The sequence below is a fragment of the Dermacentor variabilis genome, chromosome 3, assembly GCF_050947875.1.
Source record: "Dermacentor variabilis isolate Ectoservices chromosome 3, ASM5094787v1, whole genome shotgun sequence".
NCBI lineage: Eukaryota > Metazoa > Arthropoda > Arachnida > Ixodida > Ixodidae > Dermacentor > Dermacentor variabilis.
The window spans coordinates 189,010,567-189,036,500 of record NC_134570.1 but is presented as its reverse complement, the minus strand read 5'-3'; the positions used below and the strand labels follow the sequence as shown (position 1 = coordinate 189,036,500).

At 45.6% G+C, this 25,934-nt stretch overlaps 1 protein-coding gene across 1 annotated transcript in view; it reads right to left on the bottom strand.

Annotated features, from left to right (window-relative positions):
- Positions 1–2,528: 2,528 nt before the first annotated feature.
- Positions 2,529–25,934, bottom strand: part of LOC142574957 (meso-2,3-butanediol dehydrogenase-like) — a 41,640-nt gene continuing 18,234 nt past the window's right edge. Inside the window, exons 2-9 of the mRNA XM_075683938.1 lie at positions 23,909–24,048; positions 22,257–22,349; positions 15,039–15,177; positions 13,393–13,433; positions 12,416–12,485; positions 7,321–7,357; positions 3,859–3,922; positions 2,529–3,009 (exon numbers count right to left, since the gene is read on the bottom strand). Of these exons, the coding sequence (XP_075540053.1) occupies positions 2,827–3,009; positions 3,859–3,922; positions 7,321–7,357; positions 12,416–12,485; positions 13,393–13,433; positions 15,039–15,177; positions 22,257–22,349; positions 23,909–24,048 (767 nt within the window). The 3' untranslated portion in view covers positions 2,529–2,826. The remainder of the gene's footprint in view (positions 3,010–3,858; positions 3,923–7,320; positions 7,358–12,415; positions 12,486–13,392; positions 13,434–15,038; positions 15,178–22,256; positions 22,350–23,908; positions 24,049–25,934) is intronic.

Here is a 25,934-nt window from a genome sequence, read left to right as displayed (position 1 = left end):
TCATTTTCTCATCTAATAATCAAACTATTTTTTTGAAATGACTGCCTGCAGGGTTCTCAATCAATGCTTTATTAGTCTAAACTGATTTATTGTTTCGCTTTAGTGTCCCTTTAAAGCTCGAACGAAGGCGATACGTTAAACACAGACAAGATAGGTTACCAACCAGCTCAAACTGCCACCCTTATAAGCCTTCACAGAGGGCGGGGCCGTCTGCGAACTCTAGCATGATGAGCAGCATTGTAGCGAGCTGTAGAAGAAGGTGACGAGGAACGTGCGAGCATTGGCACAAGCGTGTTCGCGCCCTTACGCCGAGGAACGGTGACGCTCAAACGAGGAAAGGGCGCCTACGAGCTGCGCTCTAAAAAAGCAGGGGAGAGATTGATGCGACCGTATCCGTTACATGCATAGGTAGCGGTACAATGTAGATAGAGAAGTTTAGCGGAAGAAAAAAAGCGAACAGAAATCTGTACAAAAATCCTTTAATGGAGAGCATTTATAGCCTACGTGGGCAGCTTTAGCAAGCTAGGTGACTATTTGTCACTGTCCTGCTTCAAAGATGATCCCAATAAATCATCATCATCATGTACCACTCGGTCTGTGCTTGTCTCCAATGAACCTCCTTGATGCCAACTTGGATCATTGTGTATGCGTCAGTAAAGTAAGTGTGGGCGGGTATTCAATTAACGTCCTTGACGCCAACTTGGGCGTCTAGGTATAGGCTACTGGGAATGGCTTAGCGCTAAAAGCATTTTCGGACCTAGGACAACAAACTGATATTTATGCAAGAAACCCGAAACAATGGAAGATGTATTTCTAGACTGTTGGGACCTGATGCTTTACCAGATATACTCCAGCGCAGGTTAAAGAAGCAGTTACCCCTTAACCCATATGGTATACGATTCTTGCCAGTGAATACATCAGACGATATACCATACGATATAATTATGGTGAGCCTCCACGCTTCCTGGAAAACGAGAACGGAATTTGTGCATGCAAACCCAGTTAGTCATCCTGTTCACGAACACCTAATTGAAAGTGTGGCATACACCCGCCGTGGTTGCTCAGTGGCTATGGTGTTAGGCTGCTGAGCACGAGGTCGCGGGATCAAATCCCGGCCACGGCGGCCGCATTTCGATGGGGGCGAAATGCGAAAACACCCGTGTACTTAGATTTAGGTGCACGTTAAAGAACCCCAGGCGGTCGAAATTTCCGGAGTCCTCCACTACGGCGTGCCTCACAATCAGAAAGTGGTTTTGGCACGTAAAACCCCATAATTTTTTTTAAAGTGTGGCATGTCATTGGGAGGTGTATCGCGCGTGCTCTGATCTACCAGAGCGCATATCTGTACTTGATTATTTGATCTCGTTGTAAACAAGTTAACTCCGTGTTAGTCTAAGTGTAGGCGACACGTTTTATGCCTTGCAACCCGTCACCTTCAATGTCAAAGTCTGCAATAAAGATAAAAGAAGCTACTGGGAATGCGTCGCCTCTGCAATGACGAAAAACATCCGTTAAACTTCTTTGGTGCAGAGTAGAATTGAACCGACGTCACAACAATTCATCAACGACAGCAAACTGACACCTTAGCAGGCTGCGTCACGAAGGCACTGTGCATAGGCCACATTTCAATGAACGGCTTCCACGCCAACAATATTAAATTTTGGGGTTTTACGTGCCAAAACCACTTTCTGATTATGAGGCATGCCGTTGTGGCGGACTCCGGAAATTTCGACCACCTCGAGTTCTTAAAAGTGCGCCTAAATCTAAGCACACGGGTGTTCTAGCCCCCTTCGAAATGCGGCCACCTTGGCCGGGAATTGATTCCGCAACCTCAAGCTCAGCAGCCCAACACCGTAGCTACTGAGCAACCACGTAGGGTTTCCACGCCATGCCAACACTTCAGCCAGCTGTTTCATGGAGAAATAGGGCAGGTCCCGGTCTTCAATGAACCTCTCACCAACTTGAGTGACTGAGTATGCGCTAGTGAGTGTGTGGCAAACGAGAGAAGCATTCGCAGCGTTCTTATGCACCGCCGAGTCACGCTTTTTGTCTCGGAGACCACGCGCGGACTTAGCGGCAGTTCCACTAGATGGCGCAGTGTGTCCAGAAAGAAGCGCCAGGGACGAGCCCGGTTGCCGCCTGACGCGTTTCTCAGCGTTCACACGCATCGCCGCTTTGCATTTCGGAGGCAACACACAGGCTTAGATGGCGCTAAGTGTCCTTAGAGAAGCACGAAAGAACAGTTTCGCTGTCATACACGCCTCATATATAACCCGTTTTGGCCGTGGAAATGCTTTGTGTCACTACATTGATTCCATGCTAACGCCTTACTGTGAACAGTAATCGTGAGACGGCATCTGTCATTTTTTATCGCATTTCACCCCCTCGATATCTTAACAATAAATCTAACTAAACACAACCAACAATATTGCAATAAATAATTCCACTATGTTCTATTTCTTCCACGATGTTTTAGAGGAGATAAGAAAAATTCTGAGAAGAAAGATGACAGACAGTCTCAACAGAAGTACACAGCACACAGCCTAGGTCTTTATTCCGCGCTTTGAGCATCAAAAGGCCGAGAGGACAAATCGCCACGCTGTGTTTATCGAATCAGCCCACGGACATCGATAGAGTAACTGAACGCTCGGTCAGTAAGTAATTATTCATCCTAAAGCTGTTGCACCCACAAAGAACCGTGTATACATGTTGTTTGGAAACAAGCACTGTTTCTAAACTAGCTGTCTCATTCGTTCCTTTTGCGTCCTACATTTTTACCAAGCATTGACGGAGTGTCGAATCTGTCCCTTACGCTGTCCACTTATTCTACTCGAAAGGGGTGCCCTGCGACAGGGAGGACATCAGCAACATGCCCCCGTCTACGGGCATCGATATGCCTGTGACAAACGAGGCATCGTCCGAAGCCAGGAAGGCGATGCAGCGCGCCACCTCGTCCGGCGTCCCAGTTCTTCCCAAAGCATGAGCGGCACCGGTCTTTTTCTCCATAGCCTGCACAGCGGTAGTAATGAAATTCTGAGCACGTTGTACAACATATGGCATCAAGTACGAATGAAGCAAAACACGTATAGAAACAATACGCAGTATATATTAAGACAAACTGAGTGCTGATTACCGACCAGCTGACGTGATCCTCTGTAAGAAAATGAATAGCTAGTCGCAGTAAACAGCCTGACTCTTTGAAGTCAATCCTATGTTCAAAACTGGGGAGAAGTGTAAGAACGGAAAGAATGTGTCAGAGATAGATGAGGGTATGTATCACCAAGTTATCGATGTTTTCATTAGTGCAGTCCAGTTTTTTTTTTCTAAGAGTACGGATAGTGCCCAGTGTGATCATGCATCCCAACTGTCTTACAGCCCTGTCGAACAAAATTGAGAAGTCCTATCAACGCGGAACAGCCACAGGCGACATGAGCCTGTCATGAAGATGCGAAACAGCGTGAACAGTGCATCATCTAGGTCGCCGCCTATGAAGAGGTGATATATCATGTCACATATATAGGACATTGTCTTTCATTAAACGGATAGGCTATCAAAATGACGCTAATGCAGCGTTACCTGCGATGGTTGAATTATTGTGCCTCTATATTGTCCCCAGTTGAATAAGACTACCGCAATCTAATCGTCTTTTGCGAAATAATTCCATCGGCCGGAAATCACGCTGCGTATACTGCATCGCCACGACTTTTTTTCTACGCCTCCATCACCTCATTTTCACCATCCTTAAATGTTCGTACGATACTCTGCCCTTAGAAATTCCTATTTTTCGAGCAGCGTTTTTGCAATTTACTTTGTGCCTTGTATAGCCAACGCGACTGATGCCGGTATTGACTTACGCACCTCCATGTATTCGTCCACATTATCTCCAGGTTTTAATGCCAAGGTTGTTCTGATGACACCGGGGCTGGAAAAAAGACAACATAGAGAGGGAATCAAAGAAACAAAGCAGTACGCAAGGTTACATTGGTCAATTATCCTTCTTGAGTAACCTGCTCTAGCTTGGGTCCTTCTTGCTCCAATAACAAACGTGTCACCACGTCAAAATACATCAACGCGCTACCATCGTCCTCGGAATAAACAGAAAAATCACTTGAGTCCTCCATAGCTAAGAACACTGCTTTTGAAATGTCTTTTGGTAGTAAAGACAAAAAGAAAACGTACTATTCTTATCATGTTAGTGCACCAAGGAACCGCTTTAAAGGGCTGCTTGCTATAAGATAGTGTAGCCGTCAACAACAACACCATACCCTCAGATTTGCGTTTACGCACATTGAAATCTGTGCGGCTAAATATCGCGGAAGACCTTTTTGTATTGTTTCGCACGTATTCAGTATGGTCGAGATCTAATGGGAATCCACTGCTATTTACTTAAATTTTCGTTGCATGGGTCGTATGACGTAAAACTATTCCAAACTTTTCTATTCCAATTCTGCTATCAGCCCTCCACGATTGGTCAAAAACTTTTTTCGACCACCCCCACTTCACCTGTCTGTCACTTGACGTCACAATAACCGCGATAGCTCCCCATCTGATATTATGTGTACACACTGATTATGCATGATTTGACAGAAAAAAGAAAAACAGTTATTTCTGATTCGACTCCTTTTCGCCGTTAGCCATCGGCTATTGGTCAAGAGTTTTCGGGCTGCACCCACTTCACCTGCCTGTCACGCGACGTCACAAAACCGCACAAACTCACCGCGTCAAAGTGACGTGTACGCGATAAGGATGTATTAATATGCCGAACAAATCTGAATTTTCTTCGGAATAGCCACACGCTGCCCCGTTCCGAAAGGAATAAAAGATTGCTGCCGCCGATCGCCGAGACGCTGGCTACTCGCACCTGCCGGAGAGCATGGGTGTATTTGCGTATAATAAATCTTCTTGCGTGGACGTGTAGCGTTTTCGAGCACTTTCGGCACATTTACCACCTCATTCTGCCAACTATTCTTTGCTGAGGGTCAGTTTTAACGTCATTCTTAAGCTTCCGTTGCATGCCGCCGCGATTTTCGACCAGCCACCACAAGCTAAGTAAGGAAAAGCCGAACAATCGCAGACGCCGGCACCACCATCTTCATCCGGTTATCGATTTTCAGTGCACTGGCTCTGCCCCACCGGATCCCTCTCCACTTGAGCGTTCTCCTGGCTTCTTGTCAGCCAATTAGATACAAGCCGCTCAACGTAGGCAATGTTATTCGTTCTTCAAGCAAACAAAAGTGACCTCCTATGAACGAGCAGAGTGTTTGCTTGGTCTTTTCAGACAACCCTGCTGGTAACCGCTCGGTGCTTCCGTCGCGGCTTACGCAAATTTGACTTCAAGAAATTGGGGCCCTATAACGTAAAACTATTCCAATGTGTTTCTATTCCAATCTCCTGACGTCAAATTTGCGTAACCACCGACGCAAGCACTGGGCGGTCACCCACAGGGTCGTCTGTACAGTCCAATCAAACACTCTGCTCGTTCATAGGAGGTCACTTTTGTTTGTTTTAAGAACGAATAACATTGCCTACACTGAGCGGCTTGTCCTATCTAATTGGCTGATAAGAGCCGAAGAGCACGCTCAAATGGAAAGGGATTCGATGGGGCCGAGCCAGTGCACTGAAAATCGATAACCGGATGAAGAGGGTGGTACCGGCGTCTGCGATTGGTCCACTTTCCCTTACTAGCTTGCGGTGGCTCATCGAAAATCGAGGCGGCATGCAACGGAAGGTTAACATTGCAGTTAAGAAGGATCCTCGTCAAAGAAGAGTTGGCATAGCGAGGTCATAAACGTGCCGAAAGTGCTCGAAAACGTTACAGGGCCACGCAAAACCTTTTATTGTACGCAAATAAACCCATGCTCTCCGGCAGGTGCGAGATAGCCAGTGCCTGAGCGATCGCAGCAGCCATCCTTTATTCCTTTCGGAACGGGGCAGCCTGCGGCTATTCAGAAGAAAATTCAGTTTTGTTCGGCATATTAATGCATCTTTCACGCGTACACGTCACTTTGGCGTGGTGGGCTTTTGCGGTTTTGTGACGTCGCGCTAAAGGCAGATGACGTTGTTTCAGCCGGAGAACTTTTGGCCAATTGCAGAGGGCTAACGGCGAAAAGGCGTCGAATCAGAAATAACTATTTTTCTTTTGTTCGGTTAATTCATGCATAATCAGTGGGTACACGTCATATGAGATCGGGAGCTATCGCGGTTTTCGTGACGTCGAGTGACAGACAGGTGAAGTGGGGGTGGTCTAAAAATGTTCTTGGCCAATAGCAGAGGGCTGATTTCAGAAATTGAATAGAAAAGTTTGGAATAGTTTTACGTTATAGAGCCCCATTTCTTTAAACTAAAACTTTTCCTTTGATAGTCGTCTAAAACGAATAATTCCTACCTCCGATATGTCATTGAATTTCTGCCGTATCCAGGGAAGTTTGCGCATGCGATTTGCGGACAAGTCGATAGTACTCTATATCGTGTCGCCATCGGAGTGAATAAATTGGACAGCCTGTAAACACTTCAGTCTTCCGGACTGGTTTGCGAGCCATTAGAATTTTCTGTTTCACTGGACCACAACTGAACCGAAGTGATTTGGAGCGCCGTGAACCCGACCTTCACCATAGTTTCTCTCTCTTCTTTTTCAGTTTGACACCGTGATTTGTAACGAAGCCCGCTAGCACGTGTTACGGTCTGATGATGAGCTTTCATTGTTTGTCGGAACGAGCTCAGTGATGTCGTTTCCTGCACTTCCACTTTCCTGTAGTCGATTTCGCTTCATAGCTTTGGCTATGCTTAAGTTATATATATTTCTCTTCCACTCTGCTTTATTATTGTCTCGAGCCCTTCCGCACTAACCTCATCTACTCACTACTTGCCAGCCAATATTGCTATCAGTAACCAGACGTAGTGAATGACCTATCAGGCGAGCACAGAGGAAACTGTCGCGCACCTGTACCTCACTTTGCTGCGGCTTAAATTGACAATGTTCAGGCTTTAGGAGTCGCATGCAGGCTAGGTATTCTCTTTTCTCTATCACCATGCTCTATGTTTGACTACGGGAACGCACCACGGCAACAATCTGCGGTGGCACAATGAATTGGATGCTCTTACCCGCCTCCTTTACAAAGCCATTGGGTTCATTATGAATTCTTCATATGCAGTATACAGTAACCTGTACTTCAGCATCAATGTGCCCTTTCGCTTACACGACGTAAGAAATCCAGGAAGTCAGGAGGAATATTAGCATAAACTGCACGACAACCTGCAATGGCCCTCTTATTTCTGATACTGCTAAGTGAAAATTTGGGGAGTAATGTATGCTTTACTTACTTGATTGTGTTGACACGTACTCCAAAGGAAGCATTCTCTGCAAAAAAAAAAAAAAAAATCTGTGAAGTGCTTTAACATCACCTGCATACAGCGACATCAACGATCATCTGGCCGTAAAATTATGTTCACCACCTTTACCTGCTAAGGAAAGACTCTGTTTCCATTACATCCTATGGGAGAAAAAAGTAATTAGGAACAAAATATGAAATTTTGCAGCTGGCTTGTGTGAGCTAAACTGCCCAGAAGGTTGGTGCTGCATTATGCGAGACCGACAACCTAAGGCTATGGTCTCCGGAAAACGCACTCTTCTATTACCTCATTCACGCCCCATCACCCTGCCACGATGCACATTATTGGCGTATCCCAAGAATTTGTCACAAGAAAACCGTAATATCAACCAGCTGTGAAAATACGTGAGCCCTGGTGTGAGAGATGGGTGATCTTTTCTATATAGACGATAGCAGAAAGCTCGACGTTCCATTTTCTTTTTTTATGGTCTTCAGTGCCGCCAGTTTCCTAGCTTTAGTGTGAGGACATGGGTGCGCGTTCTTTCTTTCCTAACGACCTTTGATATATAGTTAGATATGAAACATGTAGCAGCATACTAAGCATAGTGGTCAACTAGACTCCGGACCCATCTTGAATGTTTCCCTTAGAGCACGCACGTATTTTTACCATTGCGTGGTTCTTGTTACAATTTCTTTGAGATACATTCTTGGGATGACCGAATTATATATGTACAAGCTGGGTGGGCTATTCGGTGTGGATAAAGTACCATAGCAATGTGTGTTCAAGACACCATAGCTCAAGGCTAGAGGTCTGGCATAAACCAGACATAACGTTCTGAACCTTTGAGCACAGAGACGCTAAATGCAAACTATTATATCCTTGTGTTCGGTACTGTATATATGCACCTATTGATACAGGAAGCGCGACATATTCTGCAAGCGACACTAATTCATAAGGACTATTACATTCTTTATGGCCATTATTACAAACTCTAATTACCAGTAGATATATTGAACAAAATGTGAGAAAACGAAACGTGGGACCCCCAAAGCAGCCGTGTTGTTCCTTGTGGTAACATACGGTGCCGGTACACAATAACCTGCCCAGATCGCCTGAAAATAAAATGCGATTTTGAATTACGGCATCCTTCGCCATCAAAGTAGATACCTTCCGCAGAGGCTTTGATTCGAAGGCTGGATGGATGAATGGGATCCTCTTGAAACAAGCTGGTGGCCGATTTTACTAAGCTCGTTATTTTATTGCGAAAGCAATACTGCTCGAGGTTTCCCCTCTTGGCCGTCGTCCCGGAAAATCCACCATTGACTTCTAGCGTGACCTATGTGTGACGTCATGCCAGTTGTGGAAAAGCGGCCCCCGCAACTCGGCTCGTCGCGATCGTCCCAGCGAATCCTCCACGGTATGTCGGATGATGTGCATAAGGTGAAGCTCAACGATGTGCTGCAGTTAAGAAGCGGCAGCGTGCGGAAGAAACGGATGAAGAGCGGGAACGACGTTTAGCGAAACGGCGTGCATATTATGCAGCCAGGCGAATGCGTTCAACATCTCTTGATCTGGGTGCACGTACAAGTATCATGCATGCTCTCAATGCTGACGCGACTCTGGCGACATCTGATCGTTCGACAGCAAGCCTTATGGACGCTTTAAATGGCGACGAGACTGCACCTACACGTTCGATGAGCAGTATGGAACTCTACAACCTGAACAGAAGATTGCATTTCGCAATCCACTAGGCTTAGCCAAGCTAAGCCTCTGCCAATTTTTTTGTCTTTTACCTACGTTTGTTACCTTCTTTAGTGACTTCTGGCTCGTGTTGAGGAAAGACTGAACCTGATAGGAATGTGTTGCCCTGATGTGTAATGCCTCTTCATCCTGTGTATTGCCTTTCGTTACTCTACTAATGCTCCTGCAGTCTTGTATAGTACTCTGTGAACGAATTTACATCTTTAACAGTCATAAATTCTACAAATATATCGATTTTTTTCTATATTAAACCATTGCGTATATAAGGGTGTGATTTATAGACAGAAAACACTGTTAGAGTGCAAATCAGTTTACAGTGTACACTGCAGACTGACAACATTTTCATTGTTCTCAAAAACCAAGCCCGCAGGCACGATACCTATGTTCTCGTTTGCCTATCCATTGATAATGCGACAGGTTAAGAAAATATGCCGAAATGGCTTTTTTTTCCTATTCATTCAGGTTCCGCATTTAGAGTTCCCCTCAGCTAATTTTCTGCGATGGCTCCGATTTTTCAGATAGTTGCATTGCTACACGGTCTGCAATCGCCCAATATCGCCAACCGAGTAAAACGTGGAAAGCAGCCAAACCAGTCTATATATATATATATAGTGAAGAAAGACAGTATGACGTACGTTGAATAAGCACAGTATACTTGACTGACGTTTCGGCTGGTGGACCAAACTTTGTGAAAGTCAATTTTGCAAAGGCTGGTCCGCCAGCGGAAACGTCAGTCAAGCATACTGTGCTTAATCCCCGAACCGTACGTCGTACTCTTTTTCTTCAATTGACTGCCGATTTCTTCAATTGACTGCCATCACAACCACCATCATCATCATCATGATGAAATATCATCATTAGCAAATGGCTTGCGAATCGTCGTCTTCTTCCACAGCTGACTCGTTTGCACGCGTGCCGAGGTGGCACGCAGTAACGGGCAATTTTCTACACCCGATCGTGCTCACCCGCGGAAAGCCCTACATGCTCACATTGAACATCGACGTGAAAGACGCACCCGTCAATGGCTCAGTCGGTGTAATGAATGAATGTTTGGTGTTTAATGGCGCAAGGGTTATGTATGGCCAAAGAGCGCCATGCCGTTGGTAATGTGACGTGGCTGTAAAGGGGCCTTAAACATAGTCGCTCTAAATTGCGTAAAATCTGTATAAGATTATGGCCGTGACATGTGACGTGTACTATGAACATTAGGATGCGTTTGAAAATAATGATAGGATGTATGAAATATATCTGATTCAAAAAATTTACTAGAGCACTACTTCTTCCTTAGATCCCTTGAAACACAAGGGCCTGGACGCATATGCTATGCAAAAACAGTTATCGCAGCGGTATCCTCTGCAACGAGGATGCTCTACGAATTTAATGGACTTGTAACATGCAAGATAACATCGAGATCGAGTACTGGGAGGGCAACGCGTGTGATGCCGTTCGCCTTTGGATTGAGTTTGGCGTACCCCACACCGGTCGCATGGCGCACGTCAAGGCGAAACCACTTGCGCAATGGGCTTGCAGGTGCGACTTCAAGGTAAAGACCAACTTGATGCCCGTAGGGTTGCGTACCGTCACCGTCACTCTGGACAGAAAGACGGGGATTGCCTGTCGGTGCGACCAGTGTCCCGTGGTTCAGACCAGTGCCGTTACCGCTCACAAGTCAGAGCGGGCCACCTACACGGACGTCATGTAGGGACATGACCGCAGGCACCCGCGAAAGCTGGTCTACGTCGCCCTCACGATGTGCACAGATGTCAGCCGGCTACACCTGACCAACGCCAAGGGAGATCACGCCTTCCACCACATCCGAGAGAACGTGGACCGCGACGTGCTGAACGAGTTTCGGCGTCATGGATAACCACGGCCTTCCCACCGTCACCAAAGCGCGGTGCGCCTAGACTAGCCGACCCGCAATATATCTTCTCGCTGGCGACTCTTAACGTCAGGTCACTGCCTATGCACACTACGGACGTGGTCCACTACGGCTTATGCCGACGGATATCCCTCCTTTTTCTTTCCAACACGTAGTCGAATTTTTTCGTTAAGTCAAAAAACCGGCGTTGCGTGCGACTGTCGAGTCGACTCGCCAGATGGCAAAGTTGCCATATACATGAGGAACGACGTAGCCGCCGCCGTTGGCCGGTATGACATTTCGCTCACCACACAACAACTAGAAAACGCGATGCTTTGTGCCGACGTGCTTGTCGTTAAGACCGCCAACTGGGCGGTCGTGGCCATCGTGTACGTTCGCCCTGCCTCTCCCGAACCCGACGTCGAAGGCTTTATGAACGGCCACTTCGGATCGCTGCTCAACCCGCCCAATGACGATCAAACTGCAATCCTCGTCGTTGGCGACTTCAACGGGAACGTGTCGCGGCCAGATGGCAATTGGGTGTCCTCGTTTATGTTCGAACGCTTCGAGCAACAGCGCTGCACCGATCCCGTGGTGCCAACGCCCACGAGGCGCTCGTGCTTGAACTTAACTTTAGCCAAGAACCTGCCCATCGTCGTCGTTGAACCCTTGGCCGTCTACTATAGTGACTGCAAAGTATAGTAAATGGGGTAAAATATTTTTGTAAAAGGATATTTATGCATGTCTGTGTTTTACATTACGCCATCCATAAAGCTTAGCTGGTCATCCACCTCCACAGAGTAGTATGGCTGCCGAATTTCTTTTTAATTATAACGACATGACTTCATTTGATTTACTGCAATCAAAACGTTTTCTCAAAGCAAGCGGAGCAGTACGTACAAAAAAGGGCCATTGTAGAATTCTTAACAGCTCTTCCCGACAATCCTTTCCACGCGCTGCCGATAGATACTTTGTCAATACTGAAAGCTCCTTTTCTCTGTGATATCAGATATATGAAAGGGCGATAGTCGCAAAATTTTGATTTTCCGCTGGCATTACGCAATTTTCTGGAATTAACGTTACACTAGTGATGAGAGGAAGCCACGCAAATAAATGGGATTTCTATAATAAAATGGCCTTCTTGCTCTGGCGAATGGAAGAAAGGCTAAAGTTATGAAAAGTACGGGTGTATAGGGGAAGGCGCTTTCCTGTAATCAGACAACCATAAAAAAGAAAGCATTAGCCGGACTTCTCGAACGCGACACCTTTGAGAAACTTGCTCTCCAACGCGATAGTACACGAGCACATTACTCTTCGTGAGAATTACTGAAGTTCGCAGGAGAGCTGGTTGTTGTTCTTCTCTTGGTTTTCTACAAAATGTGGGGTAGTCTGCGCCACTGCAATAAAATATGCGCCAATCATCTGTTCAGTTTGCACAAACAGCAGAACAACCACGCCACTCACCTAAAGCAGCGCATCGTGTCAGGTGGTCCAGTGCTGCTTTGGTCAAGCAGTAAGGGGTCACACCTTTGACCTGTCCAGAAAATTGAGAGCAAAATAGATACATTGCAGTAAGGTGGACGTTCTTGGCCGTCTGGTATTTTGACCTGTGCGTCATTTTCTTTTTAATTGCGCAAATGACATTGCGAAGACGAAACACGAACGCAGGGCGACACAAAGGACCCGCAGTTTCTCCACGTTGCTTCGTGCTTCGTCGTCGCAAATGACCTGTGCCCCATTAGCGAAAACGAGCCTTATAAATGCTAACAAGGTTTTCGCGGATAAGTATCGAACAGCAATGCAGTGAAGTATTCTTCGCGATGCTGGGGCGAAACGCCGTAGTTCACCTTCTAGCGCCACCTGACGACGCGAAGATTGTAACGAGCAATCGCATTCTTAGTAAGCAGCCTTCGTAGTTTTTCTGCTGGTTATGAGTCCAAGGTCACTGTTATTTGCGGACCCATTAAAAAAATATGTGCGGTGTTTGTAAAGCAGAACACGACTGTGAAGATAATCTCAGAGTGAGAAGTTTCGAACGTTGCTGTAATGTCGAATTCAGACTCCGCCTAGATAATCGATATATAGATACTAAGCGTTATGCTTCACCGATTTAAGTCCTCGCTCCATTCTACTATATTCTATCTAGCGTACCCGAGCAGTACTCGCGCGAGTTGCATGATTCATCTGTGCTAATGAGCCGGCATTATTTGGATCGCCGTGTGCGAAATACGGAATCGCATTATTGAGGTTGGCATTTCAACATTCAAAATTGCTTCGCAGAATTATTCGCAAGTTTTCACTTCACAATATTATTTTCTCCGCATTTTGCTGCTGGCGTATAGAACTGGTGTCAGTCTTTCACGTAGAAGACAGGGTGCGAGGCCCAGGAGAGCCAACATATCTGTCAAGTAAATACTGTTATTTTCATCATGATCACTCACCACAACAGTGGACGCAACGCTTGAAATATTCACGATGCTACCTGCAAGAAATTTAGCGCATCAGCGGTCGTCGCAGCTGGTACGCGCCAATGGCACAACATCGTGTGAGGCGTTCGTACGCATACAGTATAAGCTATCGTCAAGAAATCACTAACATCAAGCAAGAATTATCATCAAAGCTTCTCAATGGACACAGCCCTCGATGAAAAAGCATAGCGCTTGCACCAACGTCTTACAGCAAGCAGTTACCTTTACAGCCTTCAGGGACCATCATATCCGCTGTGTTTTCGGGCATCCAAACATTTCACTTACTTCGCCTCCCGCCTTACTAGCATTACTACGTAAACTGAATTTAAGGAGAAGCCCAACTCACTCATAAACATATCCTATTTATTGCCGAAATCCTTCACAAAGAGGTAAAGGTTGAGCAGGCACCCCTTAAATTAGAAATAAACCACGAGAAATAGGTTAGGCGATACATGTGACTCTCAGCTGTTTATGATTCAGAGCCAGAGGAAGATGCGCGTACTTTGGCAAAAAGATAAAAAGATGAACAATCAAACGCGTGTGATTTATATTAGCGAAAACCATATGTCGGCGACATATCGATACCAGTATAACGTGCAATGAGTGTTGGCACATATAAAGAAGACCACGGCCTTAAGAGGAAGCTTCATCTCAGGTGCTCCTATCTAAATACCTTTAAAAAGAGAATTCGTTTTTCTCGGCAACCACCGCACCAAATTTGACGACGTTTGTTGCTGTTAAAACAAAAACTTAAAATCTGGTGACTATTTATTTCAAAGTTTCCGTTTACCTGGTCATTTCTTTATTAAAAATTTACAAAGATTGCAAATTCTCAGCAAAGGAAACAATCAAGTTTAAAACTGTGCAACTCAGCATTGAAAAATGATATCATAATTCTGTGATTGCACCTAATAGTACATCATGAGCAGACAAAATTCATCTGTATTTAATGAATCTAAAAAAATTAGTGATATGGACCTACAGGTGTTGCAGAACTCTTGTACACAACGTAACAAACCCACGTAAGATATAAATTGACATATCAAATTCGTCCGCTTTGAATGGTTTAATATATGCCACTGAGAGACAGCCGCGATATCTGTTCTTGATGCAGAGCTATTAATTTCTAAACTTCATGCTTCGATTTTCTCGAATTTTCCACTTAAAAAAAAACTTTCACAATATTCAGGCACTAAATGGAAACTACGCTTTCTACAGTTACTAGAATTTCAATTTTCTCTCAAATGCAACAAATTTCATTAAAATTGGTCCATGGTTTATCTCCGAAAAGCTTTTCTACGTTTTACGTATTTTTAATAAAAAAAGGCCTAAGTGCCCAACACCCGAGCTTGTTGGGAAGTGAACTGCACTAGGCCGATGCAAGAGGTTGCACTGCAGTCTCCTACTTCCCCAACACATACCACAGTGTTAAACATGTGCGCGTCACATTTTATCTCGGACTGACTTCACTTTTTTATTAAATAATTATTGTAAATAATAATACCCTCGTGGTGCATGTGATCGCCTTAAACAGACTAAGCTGCCTTAAGTGATGAACACCAACAAAGTGTCTTAATAGAAAGGCGTAAATGTCCTCGCCTCCCCAATCAAAACTATACCTTTGGTTTTGCGCAAGTATGGAAGAGCGTTCTTCATCATGCAAAGTGGGCCCAGAAAGTTTGTGTCCATAATCCGGTTGTAGGCTTCCGTCGTAGTGCTATCAATCGTACCTTGCATGGTCATACCAGCATTGTTCACCTGCAATAAAAGGAAACATACAACAGTAGACATGTCGTCCACTTACAATTCGTTTCACCCATTCATTTTTGGAAAACGATTTTCTCAGTTCGTTCTAATCTGTTTATTGTTTTTGTTTTATGCAGGCGTATGCAGCTTGCGTTACTGTCTTTCTTATTGCAACAGGAGCATAACCACTTTTCAGGTACCTGAGCAGATTTACCACCATAACCCATGTTCTGGGATGTAATGAACCATTATAAATTGTAGAAAACTAATTGCGGTTCTGCTATATCTAAGTTGCAAGACACTTAATACATATAATAAATTTACAAAGCCTGCTTATCGAGTGCACTTTATAATATCGTCTACATAAAAAAATTATAGCGAAAATATTCTCGGACAATACGTTTACCAGAAGAATGTCGCCCATATCATGCAGAGAAGCAGTTCTGAAATCCTGTGTGGAAAACGCCGGATGTGAGTTATTGGCCTATGAGCGGTTGGTTTTAGAACAAATACAGCGCAACAAATCCAACAGAAAGACAGACACATTGCTTTAGCATCGTAAGTATCAGGTACGAACTAGCCCGAAAGGAAACTCTGTTGAAGCAGCTTTTTTGTTTGACTTCGCACTCCAGATAGCACTGCTCACAGATCAGCGTCTTATCCATATTATTAGATGGATATTCAAGGTGCGGCACTACTTTTACAGTAGGAAATCTTTTGCGATGTTTACTGTGAGCCCCCGATATTCTGAAGGCGCTCAATTTTGAACAAGTGTACTAAATACAGTGAGAATGCTCAGTTGTGCATGTTGGACTTGTGGTAGGACTTTTGAAGTGTGCTGGTGAGTAATAAAACCGCAATAAGTCTAAACATAAAACTATGCGCGAACGACTGCCAAGTTTTTCTTCCAATTATCACCCTTCTGTGCATGCGAGCGTAAATGCGATGGTTGAAGGCCATCCCCTGACACACTGCCGCTGCTCTGGCCATACAATTGCGATGCTAATGAGCCGTAATCACGAGAAAAAAATTATCTGCTTACATTATTTTTGTTTATGTTTAAGTAGCTGCCAAGAGCAAAGGCCGCGCAAATAGTAGCCACAACACGCACGCTCAGTTTTCTCAACCATTTTTTTATTGTTACATAAATATACTGTACAGGTAGAGGTATACAGAAGGAGGTGCCATTGTAAAAGTAAGTTTAGCGAAAGTTGCGCCACAAATCACACTTTTTCCAAAGAAACATATTGAAAACTGATTCTGAAAGCTCTGTACTTTCATGTGCTTCTTACTGGAGCGTTATACATTCTAGACATGGTTTAGACTTGCTCAAATGGCAGATTGAAATCATCATCACTAGTTACCGATATCTTTAGAGACTTGCTAAGGAAGAGGTCAAAAAATATTATCAGTGTGACTTTCCATTTATTAGGAAATTAGAGAAACACACAAATTTGAAATCACTTAAAGTAATGCTAAGTAGCAGCCTAGTCACTGGGTGCTATTGCACAGAACTGGGGGCGCATTCTGTGACGAGCACTTTCAACGTGCCTCGCCGATAGGCGCGTTGAATAATGCAAGCTACTGCTGAGCCGTGACGTCAGCATGCGCTGCCAACACGCGTTTTCGAACGCGTCGCAACAACAGCGGGAGCGCACACTGCGAGTGCAGAGCGGCTCGAGTTTGTTGTTTTCTAGTGAATCGGACGCAGTATGGCTTCTGTGCCCTAACTAGGGTAGACTACGACCGCTTTAGGTAAAATAAACTGAAGAGAAAGAGTGACATTTTCATTTTATTATTAAATTGCGCTACAACTCGCGTCGTTGCGAAACACATTTCGGATCATATTATAAAGCGGGAGTGTTGCCGAAAAGCTTCTGCCGTCATGGATAAAAGGTCACACCTCCGCACCGCGCGTGTCGTTCCTGCCGGCGTGCGAGGAACCGCGAAGTCAACGCGTTGTTCATTGTGCCGCTATCACCTGCGCCAAGACACTGTCGCCGAAACTTGACACTTACACAAGCCAACACAATGCATTAGGCCATCAACATTCAACAAATATCGCCGCGAAACACAACGTGTAAGCAGCCGTCAAAAAAAAAAAAAGTCCTATAAACTACCACTTCTGCGTTTCGCCACCAACCGAACTCGAAAAGACCTGTACATTTATTCAACATATCTCGGGAGCACTCAAAAACCTTGTGACGAAAAAGCGACGTAGACCCGAACTGCCAGATAGCGCTATATATTTTTCGGTTTTGCTAAAACAGCCAATCAGTGCGATTGTATCACCGAAACTGATCGTCGCAGATGACAGCCCATGGAGTAATTACGGCCTATTTTTTGTCGCAGTCTAGTTTGTATGGTAATCAATAGGCTGATTAGACTACTATAGTACTGGCAGTGATGCTCAATATACAGTCGCCATAGTTCAAACGAATGGTTTTAATTCCACCCATATATATATATATATATATATATATATATATATATATATTACGGAGATGTTGGGGGTATAAGACTACAATTTATATACAAGATGAGTCAGAGTAGCCAAGATGGCTGACCACCAACAATACGCAGCAGCCAGCGTCTCGCGATCTTCTTCCTCTCTCTCTTCTTTCATCCTTCTGTAACGGGACCCCCGGGTGGTGAAGCGCCGTCTCGGCGCATGGTAGGCGAAGAACAGTGAGCGAAGTATGGCTGCAGCCGCGAAACGTGCACGACGTCAACAGGCGGTGGACTTGAGGATGGATGAAACTGTAACGGCGCAATCTCGTAATTGTCGTCGTTAACTTGACGTAGCACTTCATAAGGCCGTGTGTAGCGAGAGAGAGAAGCTTCTGGGAGAGGCGGACTCCACGACATGGTGACCAAAGCAGCACCCAAGCACCTGGGGCGAACTGAACTTCGCGACGGCACCGGTCGTAACGCTCTTTTTGCAGATGTGGCGAGGCTAATAAGCGAGATCGAGCGACTTGACGCGTCGTGTGAGCGCGATCGATGACTTCACGAGCGTACTCATTGGCAACGCGGGGTACAGAAGTTAGGATGGTGCCAAAGGGCAAAGTGTGGTCACGACCACACAAAAGGTAAAAGGGTGAATATCCTGCGGTGTCTTGTAGGGACGAGTTATGCGCGAATGTCACGTAGGCCAGCGTGACGACCCAGTCACGGTGACCATTGGAAACGTAAATCGACAGCATCTCTGAGTATTCGGTTGAGACGTTCCGTAAGACCGTTCGTTTGTTGGTGGCAGGCGGTGAACAGCTTGTGCTCAGTGCCACAAGAGGGGAGGAGGTCGTCCACAACTCGAGACAAGAACGAGCGGCCGTGGTCTGTAAGTAACTGTGGAGTTGCACCGTGCTGAAGAATGACGTCGTGAAGGAGAAAGTCGGTGACGTCAGTTGCGCAGCTAGTCGGCAACGCCTTTTTTGTCGCGTAGCGTGTCGCATAATCAGGAGCGACAGCGATCCACTTATTCCCTCCAGTCGTCGGAGGAAAAAAGCCCAAGCAGGTCAAGGCCTACGCAAAAGAATGGTTCAGAGGGAACTTGATTTGTATGGAGTCGGCCGACAGGTGGCAGGGAAGGTTTCTTTCGGCGTTGACACAGTTAGAATGTTGCGACATTACGACGCACAGAGTGGTAGAGACCCGGGCAGAAGAACCGACGTCGTACACGGTCGTATGTACGCAAAACTCCAAGCTGTCCTGCCGTCACCGCCTCGTGAAGTTATTCGAGAACGACGGATCGCACATGACGGGGACGGACTAGGAGCAACTGAGTGCCACCAGGATGCCCTCATGCAGCACGAACATGCGGCACGTGCCGTCGGTGCTGCCAAATTGCTTTCCGGCGATGATGGACTGTAAGGATGCGTCGCGTTGTTGTTCAGCGTGCATGTCGGTCATGTCAGTCAAAGCCATCACGCCGGCCACCGGATCATGCGCAACATGATCGGGAGGATCCACGGGGTGACGTGAGAGGCAGACAGCGTCCTTGTGCAGACGTCCAGACTTATAGCTGACAAGAAATGAAAATTCCTGGAGCGCAAAGCCCAGCGACCAAGCCGTCCTGTGGAGTCCCGGAAGGAAGACAGCCAGCACAGGGCGTGGTGTTCTGCAACGAGCGAAAACGAGTGGCCGTACAAATATGGCTGGAACTTGGCGACAGCCCAAACTAAAGGTAAGCACTCCCGCTCGGTGATGGAGTAATTTCTCTCAGCAGGTGACAGCAGGCGGCTGGCGTAAGCTATCCCGCACTAGGTGCCATTCTGCTGTCGTGCGAGAACAGCGCCGATGCCGCGGCCGCTTGCGTCAGTGTGGACTTCGGTCGTTGCAGATGCATCAAAGTGGGCAAGTATGGGAGGGGTGGCCAGAAACCCGATGAGACGGGAGAACGCGTGTGCTTGCTTATACATGCTTTATGCACGCTTTATACATATATTATACATGCTTTCATACCGCTATTACACTTTTCTTTCTAGCATCGTTTTTGCGGAGTAGGATATCGTCTTTCACAATTCAAACAGATTTCAGGAAGGTATCTACAGAACCTCTCTCTGTGATGAATGTACTTCTCTGTTAGAATTTGGTGTCAGGTAAGTTTTCGCTGGGCCACCTGTTCCTTTGGCTTCGCTATGCTTAAAGTGATAGACGGTGTCCTATGGCTATGATAGTGCTGTCAGAATAGGTAGTTTAGATCGGAATTCTCACGTATCTGGCTTCTAAATGTGACATAGTGGTTCCAACAGTCAGCAACGCGGCATAATGCTTCATACAGCTCTTCAAAGCATCTGTGTGCATTCTCACTGCCATAACACCACTTGCCCGAGACCCGAGGACACCTTGAGCAGCAACATCGTATATGTTTCACTCGTCTATGGTATCGGAAATACAGTGAGCATTTGCTCACGTAACATGTGTTATCAGGAGGTTGTATGTATTAAAGGGCTGAATGAAATATATTGCCTTTATGCAGCCTTTGTGTGAATATTGTTCATCTTTAGATTTGTCTACATGAATGCTCCTCTTCATTTTGCGTATTCGGTTAAGCATTTCGTCCAAGCAGGTTGACAACAGTTCATCGGAAAAGCTTGTAAGAATTGGAAGGGAAATGTTTCAGTCCATCGCGTCTGCTGCCGTAGAAGGGGAAGCTGATATACGCAGAATATGCGGCATTAAATATTTAGTATATGACCCCAAAGGATGCAAGCAACACGAAAATTCTGGCTGTGAAGTATAAACGCGTTCATGCGCCAAATGCATGTTTGTGTTCACTTATGGGGTATAGGTGACAGTTCAATAAAAAACGAGACGTGTACAGATACTTGTGCTTTACAGACACCTAAATGCCATAGACTTGTCGCTCTTAAAAACGCTTATTTCGTGCCGATGTCTGCTGACGGTCGTATATATTCCATTTGTATCGCAAATCTTGGGTGCTCAAAAACTCCTGTTGAACCATGCTGTTGAATATAACTTTGAATTTAGCACATTTATTTAAGAACCTTACTTGTTTCAATCGGCGATGTGATATTAGCATGCTTTTATTGCATTAGCATTCCTAGAGCACTTCACGCAGTTTAAGGGACCAAATGTGTGCGTGTGCATGCGCGTGCGTGCGCGTGTGTGTGGATGCATGTACGCATGTACGCATGCACGTGCGTGCGTGCGTGGGTGAGTGCGTACATGCATCCACACACGCGCGCCTGCGCGCGCATGTATGTATGTATGTACGGTTCATGGTAAAGGTTCGGAGACCACCGGATGAGCAAAAATTACATATTCAAGTGCAGCTCCGCAGCTTGCAATTGGTTTAATACATTGTATTCGTGAATAAAGCGCACGTAGGAGTGCGCTTTAGGAGTTGGAATACCCAAGCTGAGAAAAAAATAATCGTGGAACCTTTGGTACCCAAACTATTGCTCGCGACTGTACGTATCTATGTGTATGCATTATATCTATTGTTACGGGAAGAAAATACGCTTGACAGTATATATACAAGATATATACAACCGACAGAAGACAGGCATACAAGATGGAACCCGTGCGCACGATCATCCGGGATCGTCGTCTTCGTCACTCCTCCCATCATCCTTCGCTATTGCAGCACCTCCTAGCACTATGTATGCCTGCATGCATATTTGCTTGTCTCTAATCGTCCTTCCCCCTACCTGGGTGAGTGGGTGGGCAAATGGTCGAATGGGTATCGCATTGGAAAACTGTGCTCAGGAAAGAGGGTGTGAAGCCAACCGTCCGACCGAGTGGGGTAGCTGCGTATGTGGAAATTTATTCATATGTGCCGCTCTTCAACCAACCTCTTGCGCGCCGGCATGGGTCACTGTAAATGTGGGACTGAGCAGACACCGATGTTCAATGAAACCCTTTGAAGCCTGCTTCGCCACTGGGTACGTGTCACTCGTTCTGTGCTGGTCTTCAACGGGTCTCCTTGGTGCTTACTGTGGTCAGTGGGTTATAGGTGCCAGTAGGTGTGTGCCGCTTCTTAATGAACGCCTTTGACGCCAACTTCGGTGACTAAGTATCTGCCACTAGAAACGTGCCGCTGTATAATGATAAAAGAAGATCCTTCAAATTCATCCGATGCTTGGGGGAATCGAGTCCGCATAACAAGGGTTCCTCAAAGATGCAACCAGACGCTTTAGAACGCTGCGCCAGAATTTCACTGGCTATGTGACGGTTTTCAATGAACGTCTTTCACGCCAACAATTTGGTGATCTACGTCATGAATGCGCTCGACAACTTGGGTCACTGAGTATGTACCATTAGGTGCGGGGCAAGCGAGTGAACAATTCTGAGCTTTCGCACACGCTGCTGTTCTACTATTATCGTCTCCGAGACTGCGCGCATACACCATGACAGCGCCACTAGTTGGCTGGGCATGAAGTGTTGCTAGAGAAGAGCGAAATAGGAGTCCCGTTGCAGTACAGGCCTCACACAGAACTCATTTCATGCGTTGGGTATATTGATTCAATCCTAAACGCATTACCTTCTACAGTCGTCGTGAGACGGGGTCTGCCGATTTTTTATGCCCAAATTAATTGATCTGGTATACGTAGAGATACACTTACGAGAATGTCAATTTTTCCAAAGTGCTTCGCAGTCTTCTCCACCACAGCAGCAACGTCCTTCTCCACGGATATGTCACCAGGTACAATAATCACCTGCAATTGAACGACGCTGTTTAAAACAAAAAATTTATTCTATATGATGCATCATCAGTCAAATTTCCGAATGTATGTATTAGCTTCTTCAATCTACCGAACAATGAAAGTTATATTCTGGGGTTTTAGTGCCCGAACCAGGACCTGATTACAAAGGAAGCCGTAGTTGAGGGGGGGGGGGGGGAGCGTGATCACTTTTGACAACCTGCAGGTCTTTACAATGCGCTCAATGGAAAGCATTTGCATTTCGCCCACATCGACATTTGACCACTGTGTGGTCAAATGATTCCTGTGTTTGATTATGCGTCTATTTCAGCGGATGTTCGCGTTGTGATTAAATTTCACTTGTTTTCCTTTTCCTAGGAATATTAACATGAATAAGCAAGCATTTCCATATATATAGAATCACAGAAGAATTCGCTTCAACAAACGAATTGCCGTTATTTTGAGCTTTGACCAGCGTTATTGACTATTTGCTGGCTTTGGTAGCAGCTGGCCAAATATCCATGAATCATGTGGTTCTTCCACATCTACGGGCTGTCTCGTTTCCCTCTTTTAGGGGTGAATTTTCAGCACTGCTGATGAATATCCTCAGGTTCCACCAGGCAGGCAATTTGGTTTCTACCGTTCTTTTTCACAGTGTAATACCTCTATGTCCCATTCTTTCTAAACGGCGCCGTATTAGTGCCTCATGAACTGCTGTGGAAGCAGGAGCACATACAGCAATACAATTTTTCGTAATCCCTACGCTTATTGAATTTCATGGAGAACCGGGTGACCGGAGACGTGTAACGGTGACAACAACGCTGGAAATGATACCGTAATAGATTTTATTCAACCACAATGATTTCACGACGTTTTTATACGTATTGTCCTTGTCGAAGAAAAATTTAACGACGCTAAATGTTAATATATTACATTCGCAGCTACGTAGAACATGTAGAGTATACCTGGTTTCTAATATAACAGCTCTGTGCCCTCTCTGGTTAAAGTTGGCGATACAAGAGGGCGCCACAAAGCGCCCCTCGCACAACAGTCTCTGGTAACCCGGTGTACAGTTAACTGCAATACGTTTAATGACAGGCTAAGTTTTTGTAATTACTGAGTTTAGGCCTGTGCCTAAATGTTATGTCATCTGCCGGATAGCGCATTACCGGATAGCTGCAGGCCAGCTATAACACTGATAAAAAAATCTTGTAACGCTGACTTCAACCAGGGAGCACACAAGAAAAATACTGCCGTAACGACGTACCATGTTCTGCTTAACTACTGGTGTAAAGCGTTAGCGGTGACACAACCGTTAACATGCCGTCCTTTTACGTTTGTCCTTCCACGAGAAGAAACGCTGCACGAAAACATGTTTGAAACGCATCAGTGTTGGACAAAGCGTGAAAAGATGTCGCTACCAGCCTTCCTGCTACCGTGGACAGCAGTAGCAAATGTCTGGTAACCAGTAAAATGCCTGGTAACCAGTGATGAGTAAACAATGCCAATTTTACCGACAAGCTAAGACTCTCCGCAGTGGCAAGTGCAGTGACATTGCATCACTGTGTGCCCACCTTGTCACAGGGAATCCCCTTGGCGCAGCACTCCTTGGCAACTCTCTCCAGAGACTTCTTGTTTCTTGCAGTCAGCGAAAGCCAGCAGCCGAGAGAAGCGAAGTGAAGCGCCGTTCCTTCGCCGATACCTGACGAGGCACCTGTGGGGAAAGAAAGAAAGCAAACATCAGAAAAATCATAGTGACACGGGCAGCGTGACGCAACAGAAAGCACAACGAAAAAAAAACAGGTGTGGGCGGGTGCTGACCTCACAACAATTTCTTAGTTAAAGTGAATGCATATATGCATGAAAGACAGCGGCTGAATTAAGAAAATGTAACAGCTTTCAGAACTGTAAGAGACAGCATAGCTGTGGTAGCACTTGTAAAACGCAGAAACAAGAACAAATTCTTAATGGCCCCATTTATCGCGTGTACGTCCTTACAATGCTGGTCGGCGACGGGAGGACCAGAGTACTTATCATCATCAGCAGCAGCTTATTTTATGTGCGCTGCAGGACGAAGGCCTCTGTCTGCGTCGTCCACTTACCCTCCTCCTGCGTAAATAAAGACTATCGCCTTTATTTGCGAAGAGATATGTTTTATTGGAAAGAAACATTGCCAACACGAGGATTTCATTTATTTCAGGAGTATTCCCTCGCTACACATCTCAGTACGGCAAGTTTTTGATGATCGAGTCACTGTCTCTCGATTTTATGTCCACTGCTGGATGAAGGCCTCTTCCTGCCATTTCCAATGACCTGTCCTGTCCTGCGCCAACCGATTCTAACTAACGCCTGCGAATTTCTTGATTTAACACCCCACGTAGTTTTCTGCCATCCTTGACTGCGCTTTCCTAATTTTGGCACCCATTCTGTAACTCTAAGGCTCCACCGGTTATCTGTCCTACGCATTACATGGCCTGCCCAGCTCCATTTTGTCCCTTGATGTCAATTAGAATATCATTAGTATTCATCCATTGTACTTTAATTTGTGGTTTTTAGCATCTTGGGGTTTTTAAAGTGTTTCAGAGGGGGCCGCAGGAGGCTAGAGAAGCTTACGAACCTACGAGACCAGCGTTCCTTTTTTAAGTCGCCATCAGTTGCTGGTATATTTACCGAGAAATTTCACCTAATATGTAATCATTCGGAAACCGAGCACCAAAAGGGTGCTTTATGCAGTCCACACGCGATGTTCGGTCGTCAGCATCCTCTGCAGCTGGGCTGAGGTACAGAATCAGTAATCGCGCCATTGTGCCAACGGCGAAGATTAGCCGCCAAGACATCGTCGACATATAAAGATGCACGGGCGACGGACACTTAGGCTTAACAGAAGCCAAACGACGCGCGAAACGTCACGTAGGCAATGTTCCGGCTTCCACTGGGGTCCTATACACAGTCAATCACTGCAGACTGATCACTTCATCTAGGCGATTTAGTAGTGTGGTTTGCTGGGCCAGTTGGTGCATAGTGAATGTATAAGGGGTTCCAGCAAGTACGGACGCGAGCACAAGTATGAAGAAACAGACAGGACGACGCTGGTGCTTAGCCGTACTTGTTGGAACCCCTTAAACGTTCATTTAGGCGAGTCGCTTCATCTTGAATGTAAGTAGAAGAAGCGCAAAGCTACGTGGTCAAGAAGAGGGAGAAAACAATCACATCAGCACTGACGCTGATTGCCAACATAACTTAATTCCTTCATTTTTATTCATGCCTCAAGGATAAATGAGGCGTCGACAATGGAGACAGTGGTTCGGAGTTAACTTAATAAATAATGACTATATGAGGCTGCTGTAAACTAGCTGCAGTCTGTTAACATAGTGATTTGGACATGAAGGTCGTTCCAGCCTTGCGTCGTATGTAGAAAAAGAAGACTCACCAGTAATGTATACTCTGTGCAAAAAGCAAGAACTATCCGTGCATTCCCATTATTTGACAGCCATTAACTACAGTGGCACATTTTATACCGAAGGCACCGGCAATTGTACTGTATCGTCCATCGTACCTATGTGGTATATTTTTGCCTGCCGTTGAAGGCCAAATTTGTTC